The 17,315-nt window shown below is 36.6% G+C and overlaps 1 protein-coding gene across 3 annotated transcripts in view; it reads right to left on the bottom strand.

Annotated features, from left to right (window-relative positions):
• Positions 1 to 17,315, bottom strand: part of LOC139948290 (transient receptor potential-gamma protein-like) — a 101,004-nt gene that overhangs the window by 37,120 nt on the left and 46,569 nt on the right. The window contains exon 1 of one of the 3 annotated variants that reach the window (XM_071946392.1): positions 11,784 to 12,157. The exons of 1 other annotated variant lie outside the window; for it this stretch is intronic. In XM_071946392.1, the coding sequence (XP_071802493.1) occupies positions 11,784 to 11,978 (195 nt within the window). In that variant the 5' untranslated portion in view covers positions 11,979 to 12,157. Of the gene's footprint in view, positions 1 to 7,817; positions 7,952 to 11,783; positions 12,158 to 17,315 lie in introns of those variants that run through there. One more of the 3 variants, XM_071946394.1, reaches the window with a different exon arrangement.

Genomic DNA, 17,315 nt, shown 5'->3' with positions numbered 1-17,315 from the left:
TATAAATAGAGTTGGGGATAGCATTAAGGTGCTATTACAATTTGCCACGTTGGTGCGCGTCAACCCGCTAAAGTACTCTTCACTCGTTTACTTTCTATAAAATGAAGTCACACTTTGGCCGACGTTTCCACGGATAAGACGGTGGCGCGTAAATTAAAGTTGTCACCACGGGTGATTCGCGCCAATATGTGAAGGACGTTCTTTGGTAATTGGGGGATCAGGCCTTATATAATATTATCCAATCTTGTTGTAAGTCATTTCAGTTGCTGAAGGGGAATATTATGTAAATACTTTCTAATGAGAGATTAAACTGTCTGAAATCAGCAGAGGACCTTGTCAAATGAAGGCTAACACGTATGAGAAGCTCTTTATCCGAAAACATCTCCATGCATAACATCATTTAGGAGCATGAATTGTTGGAAGCTTTGCATGGTGAGGAGAAATAAGAAGAACTATAAATAACCAGTAAACACGCAGAGCCAACACTGACCCTAAGAGATTTACACGTGGTTGTACCCACAAGTTCACTATTTATGTATAGTTTCTTCTTATTTAGGAGCATATATTTTTTATGATGAACTTTTCAGAGTCTGCTCGAGAAAGAGTGATGTACAAACTTATAAATAAACATCGAACTAATAATTGGATTGGGGTTTGTCTCTTGTGTTCCATACAAGTTGACATGTATTCGTCCCTGTACTCGGTATGGTACTCGGTCTTGCACTCGATCTGAACTGTACTGACAGAGCGAAGAGTTAGTGTTTGCCTGATTGCTTTTCCTAAGTTTTTCCTAAGTTCCCAAAAGAAAATACAGTTCTTCTTCTATAATGTTGATTCACTAAGACCGGAACACTTTTGATTAGATTGGTACACTGCAATTGTATAAAGCATTGCCAATAATAACACCATACGCAGTAAGTATACACTCCACATTTCTTATGACTCGTGTGAGTCTCACTCATGGGCCAAGGCAACATTCGAGAGTAAAGATCCTGTTGGTCACACATTCCATCGCTCATCATTGCAAACTATTCATTTTGGCAAACAACTGTCCATAATTCTCTCTCGATCTTAAGAATTGAAACAACCTTTGTGTTTCTCTTCACTAAACTTAACACATTTTCTATACAACTTTACTTTGCAGATGCAGGTTTTGTTGAAATTGCGTGTAGTTTCATACGATAGGTTCATCTGATCCAAGAGAATATTTTATATTGAAATGACTTCAATGACATGTGCGTGAGATTCCTTGAATCCGATAATTAAAAGAATGTCATTGTAAACACTCAATTCCCCCATAAAAGCCCTCTCTATCACCCCTTTACTTTACTCATAATACCATTGAGAAAGGGGTAAACTAGACCCACGATGTCTTTGGAGACAGGAAGAAGATGAGAAACTGCTGAATTAAGTCGCAGATGTCTTGGTCAGTGTTTTCATTATCCCACGTGTGAAAACCATTGGGAATTCTTCAGGGCGCGTGAGCATCATCACGTATAATGTCACGCCTCAATGCCACGTTGAACCTTCTATTGGGCTACACCATCATCTAAACTATCAGTAAAGAACAGGATGGGGGATTAAAACGGAAAGGCCCGTGGGAGGAGTTTAATCAGAATTGCTTGGCTAAATGACTGGAATGTACACGTCATTAACGCATATGCAAAGATAGTAGATGGTGTTGGTTCAGGGAAATGTAAATACGAATTGTGACTAACTCACGAATCTGTCAAAATCATACATATTGAATTTTATTACTTTTTAATCCTTCAATTAAAGGAACACGTTGCCTTGGATCAGTCGAGTTGGTCTCAGAAAATCGTTTTCAACCGTTTGTTATTAAATGCATATGGGTAGAAAGATGTTGTAAAAGTAGAATGCAATGATCCACACAAACATGCCTCGAAATTGCACGGTTTTCCTTTTACCTCGTCGACTAATAACACAGTCGGCCATTTATGGGAGTCAAATTTTTGACTCCCATAAATGGCCGACCGTGTTAGTTCGCAAAGTAAAATGAAAACCTACGCAATTTTGAGGCATGTTTGCGTGGATCATTGTATTCTACTTTTACAACATCTTTCCAACCATATGCATTTTATAAAAAACGCTTACAGACGCTTTTTATAGACCAACTCGACCGATCCAAGGCAACGTGTTCCTTTGAAAAAAATTAAAAGGGGAATGTCTCTCTGAAACCGCCAAGATTGCACCAAAGAGCATCCTGCGACATGTTTTTTTCCCGGGGCCCTTTTCGAGCAAACAGATCCTACACGATAATGACTTCGCCATTGGACTAGCAATTAAATATGTTGTTGATGTCTCTTACAATTTTTTCAAGCTATAACTATGTTCACAATTTTATTATCTGGCTTCCCTGTTCAAAAAAGTATCTTCGACGTGTCCGACGTGTCTGACATTTCTGACCACTGCAGCTCTGCAGGTGCATTTTTGTTCGTTTCAGAGAAGTAATGAATAAAGATGAGCAGTCTAAAAAAATCAACACGGTCTTGCTGTACCTCAACTCATAATTGCAAATATCTAAATGACATGTACAACCGCGTAATGTAATGTAATGTAATTGGGGATGGGTTACAGCTGTGTTTCAGTTCTAAATATGGGGTGTACATGAACGACTGTTCCATCAGTCCATAGTTTGAACCCATCTAATTCAAATTATCATTCCCATTATGTTTTGTTCAATGCATGCAGATAGGCAATGTGAACAAAAATGCCAATTACTCTAAATAATTGTTAGCATAAAAACTTACTTGGTTACAAGTAATGGGGAGAGGTCGGTGGTATAAAACATTGTGAGAAACGGCTGTCTCTGAAGTAACGTAGTTTTTGAGAAAGAAGTAATTTTCCACTAGATAAACTATTTTAATTTTATTTCGAAACCTCAGAATAAGATTTTGAGGTCCCGAAATCAAGCATCGGAAAGCACACAACTTTGTGTGACAAGGGTGTTTTTTCTTTCATTCTTATCTCGCAACTTCGACGACCGATTGAGCTCAAATTTTCACAGGTTTGTTATTTTGTGCATATGTTGAGATACACTAAGTGAGAAGACTGATCTTTGACAAATACCAATAGTGTCCCGCCGTCGATTTCACAAAACTCTTCCTAAATTAAGACTAATCTTAGGACTAAGGACGAGTCCCAACCCTGCACTGTAGCATGCAGACCTTAAGATTAATCCTAAGTTAGGACAAGTAACTCGTCCTAACTCGAGATAAGACGCGTCCTTTAAGAAATCGACCCAAGTGTCTTTGAGGCACAAGTAAACCATAAGAAGGGGGAAAAACAGCAATAAGTCCAGTGGATAGAGGACACATTATATTAAACATCTCTTGAATGTTCTATAAGAACTTATTGAAGGCAACATTGAAAAAGCTTGCTCGTAAAATAAATCATGATCTGTTTTTGAACGATATGGTATATATACACTGTGGGTTGGTTGCATTGCTTGCTATTGTATCATGACGTACATGCATCATCGGTACTTAACTTATAAGCTTGTCAACAACCTCCCATAATGAAACTTGAAGCAAGCATCCGTGACTGATGATAAGTTCCGTCTTATACCATGTCTTGTCCAAGTCAAACGGGGCTGTAATATTGTATTTATTTTTAATCCAAAGAGATACGCAAGGGACCTTAAGCGCATTGACCGTACAAGACGACAAGTTAGCGGGTTGTTAATTTGAGTTTCACGGTACGGTTGGTTACATGCGGCAAGCACCAGGTGTGTTTACGGACAGTCCTCTCCTACTCTGGTCAAAGTATCTTTAATTTGTTTCCAAATGGTCATCTGTATAATAGTCGGATTGATATAATAGCCAGGGTGGATGGGTAAACCCCACCTCCTGAGAGATGAACGGTAGTGTGATTCCGGATGCGTAGCCATGGGCAACGTTGGGTCTAAAAATATCAGCACAAGCTGGGGTTTAATGCCTCTACAACTTAACCGTGAATTTGACCCCATCACATTGGGCTGGGTAGACCCTATATAGGTTTACTTGGGATAAATGGAGCGTAGATATACACGTACATGTAACGAAGTACCTAACTTTGGACAGTGTTGTTTAGCCTGAATCTTTATGTAGTGAACTATATACTCAGAAATATACTATGAGATGTACATTCTGGCATCTAAACGACCAGTGAAATAATTTACGTCACAATGACGTCGTGACATTAATCGTGTTATCTTACACATTACACGGGATGTTTGCTTAAAAGAGTATCATATTTGTAAAGCTGTTTGAACTGACACTAACAAACTTAATAAATAGACATGTTTTTTTTGTCGTAGCAATGTACCACATTATGTACAAGTGTACCTTTGTCTATAAACAATAATTATAACTTAGATATTTCTGGGTTTTCATACGTAAGTACTTTTCATATCGAACACAAGAGGGCGCACTTTCGTAATAGTTTATACACTCTTACACTATAACATCAAAAGAGGGCGTTGTAGCAACAACGGGTACGTTGTTTATTGGAAACTGTCGATATAGGTTAAGAACACAGTAAGCAATATTGCAAATTAACTGTGGCAGACTTTTGAAACAGCAATGATTGCTCAAATGAGGCTGCCTGTAGGCCTATGCTTTGATATAGCGAAATCAATTAAGAACTGATGTCATTTGCTCCCAAGTCAATTATTAAATCTAGTACATAATACACGCTCGGCTTTTTCAAGTTTACTCGGTGTGAAAGTGAAATGTCGGGGGAAATATGCAATGAGCAATGAGATATATGATCAACGAGCAATGAACAATGCGCAATGAACAATAAGCGATGATCAATAGAAATGAGCAAAGAGCAATGAGCAATGAGAATTGAGCATGCATCATATAACTCTATGGCATGCGTTGAGCAGTTAGCATGCGTGAGCAGTGACTGAGCATGAAGTGCGCAATGAGAAGTGCGCAATGTGCAATGAGCAGTGAGCAATGAGCATGTAATGAGCCATTTGGAAAGGCGAGGTTCACCTTGTAAAGATTAAAATGCTTCTTAATCACCACACACTAATGGATACTGAATATTTTGAGGACTCAAATACAATCCAAAACACCAGATCATTTATCAAAATGGTATGAACTTAAAGGCAGTGGACACTATTGGTAATTACTCAAAATAATTATTGGCATTAAACCTTACTTGGTAACGAGTAATGGGGAGAGGTTGATGGTATAAAACATTGTGAGAAACAGCTCCCTCTAAAGTGACTTAGTTTTGGAGAAAGAAGTATTTTTCTACGAATTTGATTTCGAGACCTCAAGTTTAGAACTTGAGGTCTCGAAATCAAGCATCTGAAAGCACACAACCGATAGCGCTCAAATTTTCACAGGTTTGTTATTTTATGCATATGTTGAGATACACCAAGTGAGAAGACTGGTCTTTGACAAATACCAATAGTGTCCATTGGCTTTAATTACTTCAAAATCAACACATTCTAGATCAGACCTGTTAAGGATTCAAATTTACTAAATCAACACATCACTGATCAGACTTTATAAGGAACAAAATACTTCAAAATCAACACATCACTGATCAGACTTTATAAGGAACAAAATACTTCTTCATCAACACATCACTGATCAGACTTTATAAGGAACAAAATACTTCTTCATCAGCACATCACTGATCAGACTTTATAAGGAACAAAATACTTCTTCATCAACACATCACTGATCAGTTTTTATAAGGAACAAAATACTTCTTCATCAACACATCACTGATCAGACTTTATAAGGAACAAAATACTTCTTAATCAGCACATCACTGATCAGACTTTATAAGGAACAAAATACTTCTTCGTCAACACATCACTGATCAGACTTTATAAGGAACAAAATACTTCTTCATCAGCACATCACTGATCAGACTTTATAAGGAACAAAATACTTCTTCATCAACACATCACTGATCAGACTTTATAAGGAACAAAATACTTCTTAATCAGCACATCACTGATCAGACTTTATAAGGAACAAAATACTTCTTCATCAACACATCACTGATCAGACTTTATAAGGAACAAAATACTTCTTAATCAGCACATCACTGATCAGACTTTATAAGGAACAAAATACTTCTTCATCATCACATCACTGATCGGACCTAAAAAGGAATCGGATACTTCTCAGACCTTATAAGGAATCGAATACTTCTAAATAAACACATCACTGATCAGACCATATAAGGAACAAAATACTTCTTCATCAGCACATCACTGATCAGACTTTATAAGGAACAAAATACTTCTTCATCAACACATCACTGATCAGACTTTATAAGGAACAAAATACTTCTTAATCAGCACATCACTGATCAGACCTTATAAGGAACAAAATACTTCTTCATCAACACATCGCTGATCAGACTTTATAAGGAACAAAATACTTCTTAATCAGCACATCACTGATCAGACTTTATAAGGAACAAAATACTTCTTCATCATCACATCACTGATCGGACCTAAAAAGGAATCGGATACTTCTAAGACCTTATGAGGAATCGAATACTTCTAAATAAACACATCACTGATCAGACCTTATAAGGACTCAAATATTTCTAAGTCATGACATCACTGATCAGTGGTAAATCGTCACATCACTGATCAGACTTATAAGAAACCGATACTTCTCAATACTTCTCAATCAACACACCACTGATCAGACCTTATAAGAAACCGAATACTTCTCAATACTTCTCAATAAACACATCACTGATCAGACTTATAAGAAACCGAATACTTCTCAATACTTCTCAATAAACACATCACTGATCACACTTATAAGAAACCGAATACTTCTCAATACTTCTCAATAAACACATCACTGATCACACTTATATGAAACTGAATACTTCTCAATACTTCTCAATAAACACATCACTGATCAGACTTATAAGAAACCGAATACTTCTCAATACTTCTCAATAAACACATCACTGATCACACTTATAAGAAACCGAATACTTCTCAATACTTCTCAATAAACACATCACTGATCACACTTATATGAAACTGAATACTTCTCAATACTTCTCAATAAACACATCACTGATCAGACTTATAGGAAACCGAATACTTCTCAATACTTCTCAATAAACACATCACTGATCAGACCTTATATGAAACTGAATACTTCTCAATACTTCTCAATAAACACATCACTGATCAGACTTATAAGAAACCGAATACTTCTCAATACTTCTCAATAAACACATCACTGATCAGACTTATAGAAAACCGGTACTTCTCAATACTCCTCAATCAACACATCACTGATCAGACCTTATAAGAAACCGAATACTTCTCAATACTTCTCAATCAACACATCACTGATCAGACCTTATAAGAAACCGAATACTTCTCAATACTTCTCAATCAACACATCACTGATCATACCGTATAAGAAACCGAACACTTCTCAATACTTCTCAATCAACACATCACTGATCAGACCTTATGAGAAACCGAATACTTGTTAATACTTTGTAATCAACACATCCCCGATAAGATCGTATAAGGACTTTTAAAAATACAGAGCAAAACATAAATATTCAAATAGTTTTCAATCAACGCATCAGTGATCAAACCTGTAATAGACTGAATAACCTTCAAATTAAAATCACACATGAATCACACATGACAAACCAAGTGGATAACGAGTCTTTAGTTACGATTATCGTTTTCTTATTTATATAATTTGACATTGAGAGCATAACATAATATGTGAAAGAAAGATCCACAATGTTATGTTATATTGCCTGAACCAACCTTTCCCTTTTAAACTCACCGGTGACAACCTGGAGGAAAATGCATCCTGTAGCAAGGGTTGAAGTAGTGGGTCTCTTTCACCAAATGAAACCATATTCAATCCTCATCAGTTAATTCACAAATATACAAATCAAATCAAAAAAAGCATCAGCTAGCTGGATAATACTACTCCGATCAAACTAGTGGCTCCTTTACATAGAAAGTCTAACAAGAGAATAAGAGCAGAGTGTTCCAATCAACTTTGCGGAAATTTGTGCAGGTGGTGACGTTTACAAGGGGCGTTCTTCGAGTTAGTTTTATATTGTGACCAAAACGTGCGGAATGTCAACAGCTATTACTTCAAAACCCAATCAAATTACGCTTATTCTTCTCCAATTAGAGTGAACTCTCTGAGGATCGCATAGAGCAGTTTCAAGGACGGGATGTAAACGTCACGTTGAAGCTATCGTTTTCTTATAATTATTCAATTGACATTAAAAAAGACTCGTTAAATCAACTTGAGTTGAAAAGGATTAATGAATCACTTAATGAGGTGTCGTTTTCTGATAATTATTACTCAATTCAGATAAAAAAGCCTCGTTAAATTCAGTCGATGTAACTTCATTTCTAAATTACTAGTAAGGGTTGTAAACGGTCAAGGATAACAAGTAAATTGCGATACTAGGCAGCTTAATGATCAAACTCACATAGTTTGAAATCGTTTCCTTAATTCAAATTAGATTTGGATCATAAGGCCAAACTTTTGGCAACGATCAAAAGTTAACTATATAAATTTTGCGCTCATGACAACCGTAAGGGCTTTTTCATTGAAATGACAAACTGAATGACTCTACAAAATTAATGCGCAACCATGTTTGTTTACAAAAAAAAATGAAAAATGAAATAAAAGCAACAGGGAAAAATTGAAAAAAATGTTCTCCTAATTCTACGAACTTTAAAGGAATGTTACATAATTGGCAAGAAAAAAAATCGTGAAGATCACAGATTTACATAAAACTTACACGGTGATGACAGTAGAAAACACCACTTGTAATATTTCTGACTGAAATGTCATATTTGATGTGAAATAAATAATCTAACTTCGCGTTTGGAGTTTATCGCTCAATGAGCGTTTTATTCATTTTTATTTTGGCATCGATGCAATGCAAAATTTGTAATCGGTTTTCACTATTCTCTCGTGACACAGAAGGCCGATCAATCTCGAACTTCTACAGGTTTGTCAGTTTAAGTATATGGTGGGTTGCATAAAGTGCTTACACTGCCATCAACTGTGTTGTTAGCAAAAAACAATTCTGTAATGTTCCTTTAAGAAGCCTATGCCATTGGAAATATTAACCTCGTTCTAGGAACTATAGGGCGATATTATAAATCAAACAATTACAGCTGTCGACAACTCATGCCAATCTCATCAATTTCAATACAAAATAAATTAATCAATTCGACAGCAGCGAACTTCAGAAACCAATTTAAAAATGGCAGTAAAATACTAGTGTGTAGATGGAATCTAGTTTTCAGAATCCACTTAAAACAGGGGGGCAGGAAGTTGTTTGAACCCATAAGCAAACAAGTTAATCCACGCTTTACCAATACGAGGGATCATGTAGAAAGAAAGAAAACAATTTAAGGTTTTGAAACGATTTATTAACAAAAAACTTACATTGAAAGCTGTCAAAATAAATTTAATATGGTTGATGTTCCTTTCCAGTTTGGAAAATTCCATTTGAAAACGAAAATTAAGGTATTGAACTATTTACCCGGTGACAATTCCACACCTGTTTTGTATGTTCTTTGGGCTGTTTGCTCACACACCTATTGCCGAACCCATTGATTCACAGTGAAATATTAACCGAAAAGGGATTATGTTTGTTGACACACTGCACTGTTGAGCACGTAGAAGTGATCAACAGTCAATGGAACATGGAGCAAAACATGTTTGAAGACAGTGACATTTAGCAAACTGCAAATTTGTCGTCTCTGCTCTGACAAAAAATAAATACTAGTAAATATCAGAAACCATGGCTACAATGAATGGACTTGATTTACAGATGTTTTTACTATAGAGGGTTGGTTCAGTTTTTTAAAGTTTTTTTTTAATGACTTTTTAAAGACACTGGACACCTTGTAATTGTCAAAGACAAGTCTGTTCGCTTGGTGTATTTCAACATATGCATAAAATAACAAAACTGTGGAAAGTTGAACTCAATTGGTCGTCGAAGTTGCTAGATAATAATGCTGTGATTTATATTTTTATTTATTAAAAGCTGAATGTCAAGATAAGGTAGACGTACCGCCATTCTTTCCCTCAAGTTTCTTTTAAATCAAGTCCCGTTATCCAAAGATGTTATAATAAACGTGTAGGACCCATTTGGTTTTTTTTTTAATGTTTTTGTTATGCAAGTCGCCCAAAACAAGGCTAAAAGCCACTCTAGGTTAAGGGCTACAGTGATAAAACATAGATACGCAGAAACTCAGTGGAGCTGAAGGTAGGAATTGACATTCCTCTTAAAAGATGAAAGATCATAGGATGAAGGGAAACATGCACCAGGCAAGGAGTTCCAAAGAGATGCAGTACGAGGGAAAAAGCTACTGGAGTAGCTCTTTGTTCTACATCTCAGCACAGCCACAGTGTAAGGATGAGAACAAGCAGAAAGCCTGGTCTGGCGCTCAAACACCCTGACAGGAGGAACAAGGTTGGATAGACTGGTGGAACATTTACCATGGAAATATCTGTAAAACAGGTAACGGCTTGCTACAGACCTTCGGTGAGAAAGGGGTTGCAGTGTAGATCCTAATTCTTCTCCAACCAGGTTTAAACAAATAAAAACATAGAAATATCTTAGGTATGGATTTAACGTAACACCTGGTCTGGTAGAACAGTCAAACTAATTTGTGTGACGGCATAAATCTGTCTATTATCAGGTAAAACAACTATAAGTTATATAATAGCTCGCACACACGTTTGGTAGTCAAAGACAGGTATTCTCACTTGATGTACCCTAAAATATGCATAAAAAAAGTAAATCTGTGATTTATATATAACTAAATTGGTCATCGAAGTTGCAAGAGAATATGCGAAGAAAATACACCCTTGTTGCATTATTTATTGTGCTTTCAGATGCATAATAAAAGGCTTTAAATGCATTGTACACGTTTGGTAATTGTCTGAGACCAGTGTTCTCACTTGGTGTATCCCATCATAAGCATAAAATAACAAGCCTGTGAAAATTTGAGCTCAATTGGTCATTAAAGTTGAGAGAAAATGATGACAGAAAAAAACACCCTTGTTGGAAGAATTTGTTTGCTTTCAGATAGGATTAATAAAAGACTTCTCGCAAGTCTTTTATTATTTTAGAGAGAAATTACCTCTTTCTCAGAGGGAGTCGTTTTCCACGATGTTTTATACTATCAACAGCTCTCCATTTATCGTTACTAAGTAAGTTTTCATGCTAACAATTATTTTGAGTAATTACCAATAGTGTCCAGTGCCTTTGAGATATCGGAAACATGTCAGGGCTGGTACACGTTGTTTATGCAATGCTGCAACTGTTATTCCTAAAATGGACAAAAATGTTGTAAGAAGGGGTCTGTATTGAAAATATGTATTGAATAGCCATGGATAGATTACAAACTATCCAGAATTAATATCAATTATTCATTGAACCACACAGTTTTTTTGCAGTTTAAAGAGCATTCACCTTTGCATGACACTCAATTGGAAAACTAACACATAAAATTCGTCAACAAACATAATGTCACTACCAAAAGCCATGACGAGTGTTTTATGCTTTAAGTGCATTGGGGTGGTTTTTAACAGATCCTTTACATTTAAATTATAATTGAACTCACCAGAAAATTACCAAACCCTGAACATGTAAATATTGTGAGATCAATGAGCACACAAAATCAACAAGTAGTTGGTCTACTCGGTCTATATGGATGTTGGTCCTCCACATCCTTTCCAAATACCCCCACTGCGCTTGCCTACCTTTGCTTCCTCCTTCTCCTGTACTTTGATTCGTGTCTTCATCGGACCCAAAGGACTCGACACAGACATGTCCTGCTTAGGTAACTCCTTGCGGATTGAACTCTTCCTTCTTTCCAAGAGTAGAAGTTGTAAAGTTTCATCGTCTTCTGTGGTCTGAGAGAGCCTCTTAATCCTGGCTGGTATACTGCGCCTCATGTCAACTCAAAGAACTTCACAATTGACTTCCAACTAATCTAACTTCTCTTATCAAGTTCCACAGACTAGCTCGTTCTACTCCTAGCTCAATTAAATCATGATTAAACCAAGTTCATGAGGCTAAATTTAATGAGTTACTGAGTTCACTGCATGTTTTGTGGACCAGACTGCCCATGTAACAAAACCGTGTAGTATAGGCAAAGCACGAAGAGACCATCAGTTTATAGTTGCATGCACTCTGAACACGAACAGCCTACTATGATAATAATGGACCTACTTTCTTCTCTTTCAGTAAAATCAAGGTCGCAGTTAATTCAACAGTTGGATTGAATCATGGAGAAAGGAAAACTGTTTTGTATTGTGACGGCTGGTGAGATTGCTGTTAACATTGGGTTTGTTAAAATTTGAATAATCGTTGGTGTATTATCGAAATGAACTTTTGAAAGTCAAACAATCCATAGAACAGAAAAAATCACGAACGTGTCTTCGTGTCTTCCCGTCCGAAACACCCCGTAGCGCCGTCACATATCAACCCTGGAACCTCCAAAACCACCAAAACATACATTTCAGAGAAAATTATTCTACACAACTGTTTTGTTGTTGTTCTTTAATAAAAAGAGAGTAGACGAAAATGCGTTGTGAACTTGTGATTGTGTTTGGGATCACTTTGGGAAATGAATTCCAACCAATTCAGCTTTATATTGGTTCAACCTTGAAGGTCCAAACAATTGTTCATAATAGAACTGACCTGGAAAAGAGTAAACAGTCACTGACAACGAAACCAAATAACATTCAGTTTTCATTCTCCACTGGTGCTTGAGTGGATAATGCCTAAGAGTGAATTCAATATTTCAATTCACTTCAAGAATACATTTATTTCCATACTCTCATAAAAGAATAACAACAGTTACATTAACTACAGGGTCAAGCAAAACATTTCTTCAAGTGAGAGTGAACATGAATAAATAAATAGAGCACGGGGCCGTTTGGTATGTATAAGCTTGTAAAAAAAACAGACATACAGACAAGAAAACGAGACAACCAGACAGACAGACAGACAGACAGACAGACAGACAGACAGACACACAGACAGACACACAGACAGACAGACAAAAAGGTCAGATGAGCATGACACAACAAATTCTTAATAGAAGCGACAAGATGGCAGAACAGTTAAAGCTGAAAATAAATAAGACGAGTATTGACGGGATGGACGTGGTTCAATTACATAGGATGGGAAGCTAGGATACATAATGGGAGATAATGTCACGTTTGAAATCAGACTTAAAAAGACTCACGGACCGCTTAGATCTAATGAGTTTATCCCTATGGCATTCCACACACGAGGACCAAAGAAGCGGATTGTGTTCATAGAGTAAGTGGTGCGAGTGAATGGAACATAAAGATTAGTGTAGGATCTAGTGGAGTAGCTGTGAGTTTGCTTAACAGACTTGAAGAAGGAAGAGATGACGTCGGGAAGAATATTATTAATGAATTTAAACATAAATATCCCAGTATGGAGCTTATTAATATCAGCGACACGTCAAAGTCACGTCACATAATCAATTCTAATCCTATAATTTAAAAAAGCACACAAAACAAGTTTGTATGTCCCCTTAATACAAAACCAAAGTTTAAGGTTAATCTAAAATGTAAACTTCAATTATTTTCGGACTATTCTTGACATAAAAGTTCGATTTAAACTTTTCTTTCTTGGTGATGATTAATGGGGAGAGGTTGATGGTATAAAACATTGTGAGAAACGGCTCCCTCTGAAAAGCCACAGTTTTCGAGAAAGAAGTAATTTTCCACGAATTTGATTTCGAGACCTCAGGTTTAGAACTTGAGGCTCGAAATCAACCATCTAAACGCACACAACTTCGTGTGACAAGGGTGTTTTTTTCTTTCATTATTATCTCGCAAGTTCGAAGACCGATTGAGCTCAAATTTTCACAGGTTTGTTATTTCATACATATGTTGAGATACACCAACTGTGAAGGCTAGTCTTTGACAATAACCGATAGTGTCCACTGCCTTTAAATCAGACACTCTTCCTGCAAGTCAGACACAGATCCTTTAAATCAGACACTCTTCCTTTAAATAAAAAAAAAAGGGACTCGTTGCCTTGGATCGGGTGACGGAGTTGGTCTTTGAAAAGTGTTTGAAACCGTTCGTTATAATGTATATGGTTAAAAATGTGTTTTGAAAGTTAGAATATAATGATCTACACAAATATGCCTCGAACATGCCCTGGTTTTCCTTTTATTTTCCTCATTATTTTTACACGGTCGGCCGGCCATTTTGTTGACTCCACAAAATGGCGTGCCGTGTTAATTCACGACGTATAAGTAAAACCGTGCAATTTCGAGGCATTTTGTGTGGATCATTATACTCTTTCTTTCTAACCATATGCATTTCACAACAAACGGCTTCAAACGCTTTTCATGCAACTCGTCCAATCCAAGGCAACGTGTTCCTTTAACTCTTAACTACCTCCTTAATATAGAGGGCGCTGTAGGCATAAGATCACTCGATGCTTGACAATAACGAACTCTGGAGTCATTTATCCGCCAACCATAGCTGCAGATCTTGAATGTTGATGAAACATTAACATTCTTGGAAGTAATACCAGCACCTCAAGCTGTACAAGGCATATGAAAACAGCAGTGATTGCTGTTTTCATAGTTATTGTAACTATTTTGATTGGAATATCAGAAAGGCTCGTGTTGGCGTTCAAAAGATCTGGGAAAAATATAAAAAACTTGTCCGAAGTAGAAAATGTATAATTTGTTACATTACTCAGGATGATATCAGAAGTAAATTAACTATACAAATGCAACTTACCACAGAGAAAGACGTTCAGATTAGATGGGTCGGATCAGATAATTCATGAAAGATGTAGAAACGAAGAATATTGTTCAACAAAGAGAGCAATATGAGGCACCAATAACATGGTACCATCACCACATTTTGTTCGCAGTCTCCGACAGTCCGGAAAGATAGCTTCTCAGTAACACCTAGTATATTAATCTACATCAATGGTAATAACAAAGTACCATCGTTAAAACAGACTGAGTTTTGAAAAAGTAAAATCCAAGTGTAGACGAAACGTTTGTTGTCCAACACGCACGTGTTTAGATCCGGATAATCTAACTGGCAGTTCACCAAACAAAGCGACGACTCGACATAAGACTAACTCCACATCGGACCTGAATGATATCCACAAGTTTGAACACATTAATGGTATCCTCAAGTTTCGGTTAGAGTTGTCATCGAGCTATAAACTGTGCAGTTCCATCAAGCCTTTCGGATAGTTTCACGGGTATTCTAACTATTTATATCATCCAATAGTCATTTTGTCGGTGGCCACTCAATAACGAATTAACAACCAAGCTAAACAGCAACACACTTTCCTTTCTCAATGCCGCTTGTGTAAACGTGGCCAGATCGCCAATATAAGAACTTACAACTGACATTAAGTAAGAGCATCAGCCGCTGTAAGGCATCGAGAGAAACCCCGAGTATTGACTGTATACGCCCCTACCCTCGGGACCGTAACTACCAGGATTCAATCCTCTGGAATCTTGCTCAAGAATTTCATAGCGCTGCAAAGACGATGAACAACCGGGTCCCAAAACATGATGGTAGATCTGCAAAACCGATTGCCTACTTTCAAGAAAATGATTGGTGTCAGTTCTATATCTGTGTTTAGTTAATAGTACCTCATTTTGTAATTATCGGTCAGTCACGTTGAAGTTTACATTAAAAATAAACAGATAATATAAATATAAGTGCCAGCCTCTTGACGCCTGTATATACACAACTAGTTTAATCGTACTTGTTTTAACAAGAAAAAAACATATGATTAAATTGATAAAGATAAAAATATGAGATATCGAATAATTTGCAGATTGCAATAACGAGAATCATCCTAATAGTAAATAGAGGCAATGGGGTTAGCGCCCTCTATTGATAAACCAATGTTCGTGTCTTTGTTTCAAGGAAGAATCTCGTCCAAATTGAAAACACTGATCGTATTCCGAAGGATAGTCCACATAATGTGTCCTTTAGATTTGTCCCCAACGTCGGTTATCTTATTAAAGGAACACGTTATAATAATAATAATATTTATTCGGGCAATCACATTTACAAGCACATATACATACGTTAAAAATATTTAAGAAAACAAAGAAAAACAACAGTGGGGTGCCCAGGAGAGCATAAAAGTTAAAAAAATAACTGTCGCCAAAAGGCGTATGTCTCCTTGGATCGGACGAGTTGGTCTATAAAAAAGCGTTTATAACCGTTTGTTATAAAATGCATAAGGTTGGAAAGATGTTTTAAAAGTAGAATACAATGATCCACACAATTTTGCATCGAAAATTGCGTGGTTTTCATCTTACTTGGCAAACTAAGACGGTCGGCCATTTATGGGAGTCAAAAATTTGACTCCAATAAATGGCCGACCGTGTTCGTCGACGAGGTACAAGGAAAACCGTGCAATTTCGAGGCATGTTTGTGTGGATCATTGTATTCTACTATTAAAACATCTTTCCAACCATATGTATTTTACAACAAACGGCAACTCGACTGATCCACGGCAACGTGTTCCTTTAATGTTAAACATCAAAGTGTAGTACACATAGTTCGTCATTTAGCAGAAAGATGAATTATTGTTATTTTAAATTAAAACCACAAACATCAGACATACCGAAATGTTGTATAAGGACATTGGTATTGGTACGTGGGTTTAGATGTAACACATTAATGACAGGGCGTCTCAATAATCATGTTTCAAGAAACCGATTTCCTTTGACTTCAAATATAAAACCATCAAGCATCAATCAATATATTTTTATAATAAAAACGTCTTCTCAATTCCACGCTTGGCTAAAGGAAATGTAAACTGTTTGTTTGATGTCATGTACTGTTGTTTCGCAGAACTAAAACGTCATTCTTTAAAGGCACTGGACACTGTTGGTAATTACTGAAAATACTAGCATAAAACCTTTAATTACTAGGTAACGAGTAACGGAGAGCTGTTGATAGTTTAAAACATTGTGAGAAACGGCTCCCTCTGAGGTAACGTAGTTTTTGAGAAAGGAGTAATTCTCACTAAAATATTTGATAAGCATCTGAAAGAACACAACTTGTGCAACAAGGGTGTTTTTTCTTCCATTAATCTCTCGCAACTTCGTCAATCAATTAATTTCACATTTACACAGGTTTGTTATTCTATGCATATGTTGACAAAACAGTACAGTTTTTTGTACAAAAAGTTCGTTCTCATATTTTTCACCCTCACTCTGGAACAACTTGCCGCACAACATCAGAACT

The sequence above is a fragment of the Asterias amurensis genome, chromosome 15, assembly GCF_032118995.1.
Source record: "Asterias amurensis chromosome 15, ASM3211899v1".
NCBI classification, from domain to species: domain Eukaryota; kingdom Metazoa; phylum Echinodermata; class Asteroidea; order Forcipulatida; family Asteriidae; genus Asterias; species Asterias amurensis.
This window is presented reverse-complemented; position numbering and strand designations above follow the sequence as displayed.